Genomic DNA, 5387 nt, shown 5'->3' with positions numbered 1-5387 from the left:
GAAGCGCACCTCTCTCCAGCGGGTTCTCCTGTGGCTAGTGCGTCCACAGGATGGGGGAGGAAGAACTGCCACATTACTCATTCGGGCTGTGCCCGGCCGGCCCCCGTGGAAGACTCGGCCACCAGGCGCTCACTCACGGGCCCTCCGTCCGGGCCTGGCTCCAGACGTGGGCCCCGGGATTCCTCTGGGCAGGGTCTCTTGCCTCACACCTCTGATTTGAAATTCAGTCATTTGTAATCAATTTCAGTTTTTAAAGCTATACATTTGCAAATCAAGTTCATATAGTCCTATGCATTTTTGTCTTTTAATAAGTTCAAGCACTTTTTTGAACTATTTAATATGCACAAAGTTAGCGAAAACAAGGAAATAAAGAACTATAATGAGTTTTTGCCTGTGTTACTCTGCTGAGGCTATCAGGGGTAATTTTTTAAGTGTTAAGAGTCCATTTTCGGCAATATCTTTAGTAAATTGGACTTTGACTATGTAAGACAACATGATGTGGACTCCTTCTATCTTATGCTCAGCACAAAGAAATAAATGCTAGTCTGACGCAGTTGTCATTTTCACGCCCAGATCCCACATTGTGTAAATAGCACATGTTCGAGCACCCACCTGAACCCCTGGGCGTGTTGTTCTTAAAATGGGGTGTAGTCAGGCGCACTGATGGCGGATTGCTTTCTTGAAGCAGCAGAAAGTGACTGTGCCATAGACCAACAAAAAGCATTCTATGATTTGAAAGGCTGCTTTCAGTTATTTTAAACATTTCCATGAACACAGTCATGTACTGTATTAGAGCTGCATGATATATTGTTTGAGCATCGTCATCGCGATGTACGTGTGCACAATAGTCACATCGCAGGGCCTGCGATGTAGGACGCAATTGAACTCATCTTATTTCAAGTGTACCTGACACACACTGTGCATGCAGACTCTGCATGTGCAGCCATCCACCAATCACATTAGTTCTTATTCAATGTGCCACGCCCCTGCACATGGAGTGAGTCGCTGGTAACAAATTGATAAATAAGCAAGGAACAAGAGAAAATCACCGAAAAGGAAGACTTGGTGCCAAAAGGAAAGCAATGTCAATTATCTGGAATTATTTCAGCTACAAGAAGGATGATATTGATGAAACATGTGTTCTGTGTCGACAGTGCCTTGCATCTGTTGCCACAACGAGAGATAACACAAGTAATTAGTTTGACCATTTGTCGGTACCACACAGCTCAGTACGACAAAAAGAGGTAAGATCAGTGCAGGTTAATTGTCCACAAGATAGCAGCAGTGCAGCGTAACATAAAGTGCTATTCAGGCTATCTGATGAAAATTCCTGTATTTTTTCATATTGCAATATACACTACTCACAATAAGTTAGGGATATTGTGAGAGACTCAGTGGATTTCATACATACGGTGTTTGTTTCACTTCAGAGAGTTTTGGGATAGGGAGGCAATTGTATTGGGGTGATAGACACACCTCATTTTGTGTTTTCCACGTAATGGTCTCACTGTGTACAGTGTGCCTTAGATATTGGGGCCAATACCAAAAAACTAAAAGACAACCCTTTTCAATGTGGCATCAATTTCAACATTCTGTGGGTATAAAAAGCTGGTATTGTCAGTAAGTCATTCCAAGTTCATCATTCAAACAGCCATGAACACACAACGTCACTCAACGGACGAGCAGCGCCACCTGGCCATAGCGCGCCTTCAGGTCTGTGGCAGGCAGTCAGATGTTGCTCGTGAACTTGGTGTGTCTTAAAGTGTCATCAGCAGACTTGCATCAAGACACAGAACTATTGGCAGAGTTTGTGACTGACCCAGGAGTGGAGCCCCACGAGTGACAGACCGCAATGATGACCAGTACCTAAGGACCTATGCACTCAGACATCGTTATGCAACTGCCACACAGCTGCAGGCCCAGTTACGAGATGTGAGGGGTACTAGGGTTTCCAGACAAACCATTCGAAACCGACTCCACCACTTTGGCTTGAATGCCAGACGACCATTGCAGGTGACTCCACTGACACCAAGACACCGCCGTGAACGTTTGCAGTGGGCACAAGACCATGTGACCTGAACAATGCAGCAGTGGTCTACCGTCCTGTTCACTGATGAGTGTCGGGTCACCTTGCACAGAAATGATGGTCGTCAGCATTGCTGAAGAAGGCGAGGTGAGCGATATGCCAAGGTCAACATCGTCCCCAGGGTTCCCTTTGGTGGAGGAGGTGCAACAGTCTGGGCAGGCATCACCAGTCAGCGCAAAACAGATTTGGTTATTGTAGATGGCTCAGTCACTGCATGTTCTTACCTCAGAGACATCATAGAACCCATCATCATCCCCCAATTCCGCCAGCACACCCCCAACTTTCTGTTCATGGATGATAATACTCCACCACATCGTGCCAGAATTGTCACAGCTCAACTTCAGGAAGTCGGAGTGCTTCATATGGTATGGCCAGCAATGTCCCCTGACCTGACCAGCCAGTCTGGGACCAGCTGAAGCAGAGACTGGTTGATCGCACCCCCACGTGACCTGGCAGAACTGCGTGTAGCACTTGTGGAGGAGTGGAACGCATTGCCTCAGAACAACATCATGAGGCTAGTGAGGAGCATGAGACGTCACTGTCAAGCTGTCATTGCGGCAAATGGTGGAAACACCCGCTACTGGCATTGTCAATTTTTGTTATTTGGGGCTATCCTTGTTATTGTCTAAATTTTTGGGGTAATAAATATTAAACTAATAAAAATGGTGTTTCTTCTCATTCATTATTAGTAATATCAAAGGGAACTTTTACTTATTTCATTAAAATTCAGACCAAATAGGAAAAGCACTCATTTAAATAACAATATCCCTAACTTATTGTGAGTAGTGTATATCATAGGGTTAAAAAAAATCGCAACATCAGTTTTTTCCAATATCGTGCAGCCCTATACTGTATCATACGTCATGGGAAGCTAAAAGCTATAATTAGAAACTCTTTGCAGTCAAGGAGTTTTAAATAATCAGTGAAGTTAATCAGCTGTTCCTTGTGCAAACATGTACATGTTAATGTAGGGATACACATATTGTTTCTGCTGGTTTCTGCTGCTGGAGGGTTGCTGCAGGTTATGTAAATTATATTGTCCTTAGTAAGGACATATTTCTCTGTTCTCATCCCACTGGTTCCAAATAGATTACCAACAGCTTTAATTTAGTGTTTTGGGATCGTTTTACATACATTTCCAGGATTAGGAACAAATTCATGGGATTTCTACCAGTTTGGATAATCCCAAGTGCACAAAGGTTAGCTCAAAAATGTACTCTCACAAAGAGCAACATTTACCACTTTAGCTCAGCCAACTTTGTCCTGTGACATCTGGCAGATGGCCAAAGCTGGAGATAATCATGAACCAAAGTCACCAACATTGAGGAAGATGAACAAAGAAGGCATTATACTTAAATCTCTATGGAGAGGAACAAAGCAGCAGAGGTGAGGAGGAAGGAGGGCTTGGCTGGAAGGATAGTGATAAATTGTATGACGGAAAGCTTTGTTCAAAAAGCTGCCAGAGCTCAGCAGGTTCTCCTCTCTCTGGTGATGAAAACCTTAGAGGAAACTGAACTCTGTTTTCCACAACTCCTCAACAGTTCCTGCAGGAAGCCAATACGTCCTCAATTTGACACCATGATTTACATTCTGCTTTCCTTCGGCTCTCTGCTCACTGCAGCACTTAACCTGCTGGTCATCATCTCTATCTCCCACTTCAAGTAGACATTCACTAATTTATTAAACTAATATAGAGTAGTAAAAAGCATTGACATTTAAACTGTGAAAAATAGTGATCTGGTCATATTTCAGTCATGTGCTCAATCTGCTGTTCTCTGAATGTTGATTGATATGATAAATGTATGCTATTCTTCCTCTCCAGGCAGCTCCACACCCCCACCAACCTCCTCATCCTTTCTCTGGCTGTCTCAGATTTCTCCGTGGGCCTCTACATGTTCTTTTCAGTTATGCTCATAGACGGCTGCTGGTTCCTCGGTGACCTCATGTGTACTCTGTATGATTATCTAGGATATGTTATTGCCTCAGCTTCCGTAGGATCTATGGTGCTCATATCTGTTGACCGCTATGTGGCTATTTGTCATCCTCTGCATTACTCCAGTGAAATCACACAAAAAAGAGTTCAGGTGTGTGTTTGTCTGTGTTGGATCTGCTCTGTAATTTTTCAAGGTCTGATCCTGAAGGATGTATTGCAACAACCAGGCAGGTATCACTCCTGCATTGGGGAGTGTATATTTTTCATTAACTACATAGCTGGACTTGTAGATCTCACTTTTTCCTTCATTGTTCCCATTACTGTTATTGTTGTTTTGTATATGAGAATATTTGTAGTGGCTGTGTCTCAGGCTCGTGCCATGCGGTCTCATATTGCAGCTGTCACACAATCAGGGAAAGTAACTGCAAAGAAATCTGAAATGAAAGCAGCCAGGACTCTTGGTGTTGTTGTAGTTTTGTTTCTAATATGTCTCTGTCCATATTATTGTGTTGAACTTACAGGCCAAGATAACTTGCTCAATGATTCATCTGCTGCCTTTGTTTTATGTTTGTATTATTTTAACTCCTGTCTAAATCCTGTGGTTTATGCCTTTTGCTATCCCTGGTTAAGAAAATCAATTAAGCTCCTAGTTACATTTAAGATACTGCAGCCTGACTCCAGTGAGTTGAATATACTATAGAAAAACTCGACATGGGCCTGAAATTAGGCCCTCAGCATGAATGATAAATGTACTCTGTCATGGAGAAATAATATGACAGTAAAGTTAAAAAAAAAATTAAATGCTGCTAATCTTATCTATGTGTTTATATTGCTTACTGAGTGGAGAAAAGAACCTACTTAAGGTTTGTTAATTTGTTTTGTATTTTTCTTTCAAAGCAGCATCTCATGGATTTACTGTGTAGTCTGTAAATATCAGGACTGTAACCTGTTTTTGTTGTGATAGCATTGTGTTAAGCAGGGTGGGTTTTAAAGAAAAATGCAGGTTTTCATTCCCAACTTGTAGTCGTATTTGTCAGATGTTAATATCCCACACGCAGCTCATCTGCTGATCAGCTGCGTCTTATTGTGCCAAAAAGCAGGCAAAAGACCAGAGGGGACCCTGCTTTTTCAGTGGTAGCTCCTAAGCTATGGAATGAGCTACCCACCCATGTCAAAATGGCCCCCACCCTGAAACTTTTAAATCTCGCCTAAAAACTCATTTTTACTCCTTGGCTTTTAATACAGCGTGAGAGTTGTGTGGTCTCTGGCTGTCTTTTCATTGTATTCTTATTTTTATTTTCTCAGTGTTTTATCTGACCTTATGTTTGCCTTTTATATGCTTTTAATTAATTAATTTATTGTATTTTA

The 5387-nt window shown here is 42.3% G+C and overlaps 1 protein-coding gene across 1 annotated transcript; it reads left to right on the top strand.

Annotated features, from left to right (window-relative positions):
* Positions 1 to 3577: 3577 nt before the first annotated feature.
* LOC115588456 (trace amine-associated receptor 13c-like) lies at positions 3578 to 4719 on the top strand. Its single transcript, XM_030429073.1, has 2 exons — positions 3578 to 3747; positions 3909 to 4719. Exons 1-2 carry the CDS (start codon positions 3578 to 3580, stop codon positions 4717 to 4719), a joined length of 981 nt encoding a protein of 326 aa, XP_030284933.1.
* Positions 4720 to 5387: the final 668 nt, after the last annotated feature.

This window comes from Sparus aurata, chromosome 9 (genome assembly GCF_900880675.1).
Source record: "Sparus aurata chromosome 9, fSpaAur1.1, whole genome shotgun sequence".
NCBI lineage: Eukaryota > Metazoa > Chordata > Actinopteri > Spariformes > Sparidae > Sparus > Sparus aurata.
This window is presented reverse-complemented; position numbering and strand designations above follow the sequence as displayed.

Excerpts from the sequence above, each read along its gene's own strand:
- LOC115588456 (XM_030429073.1), top strand. The coding sequence starts at position 3,578 with ATGAAAACCTTAGAGGAAACTGAACTCTGTTTTCCACAACTCCTCAAC. Across the intron at positions 3,748-3,908 it reads ATCTCTATCTCCCACTTCAA|GCAGCTCCACACCCCCACCA; the intron begins GTAGACATTCAC and ends CTTCCTCTCCAG.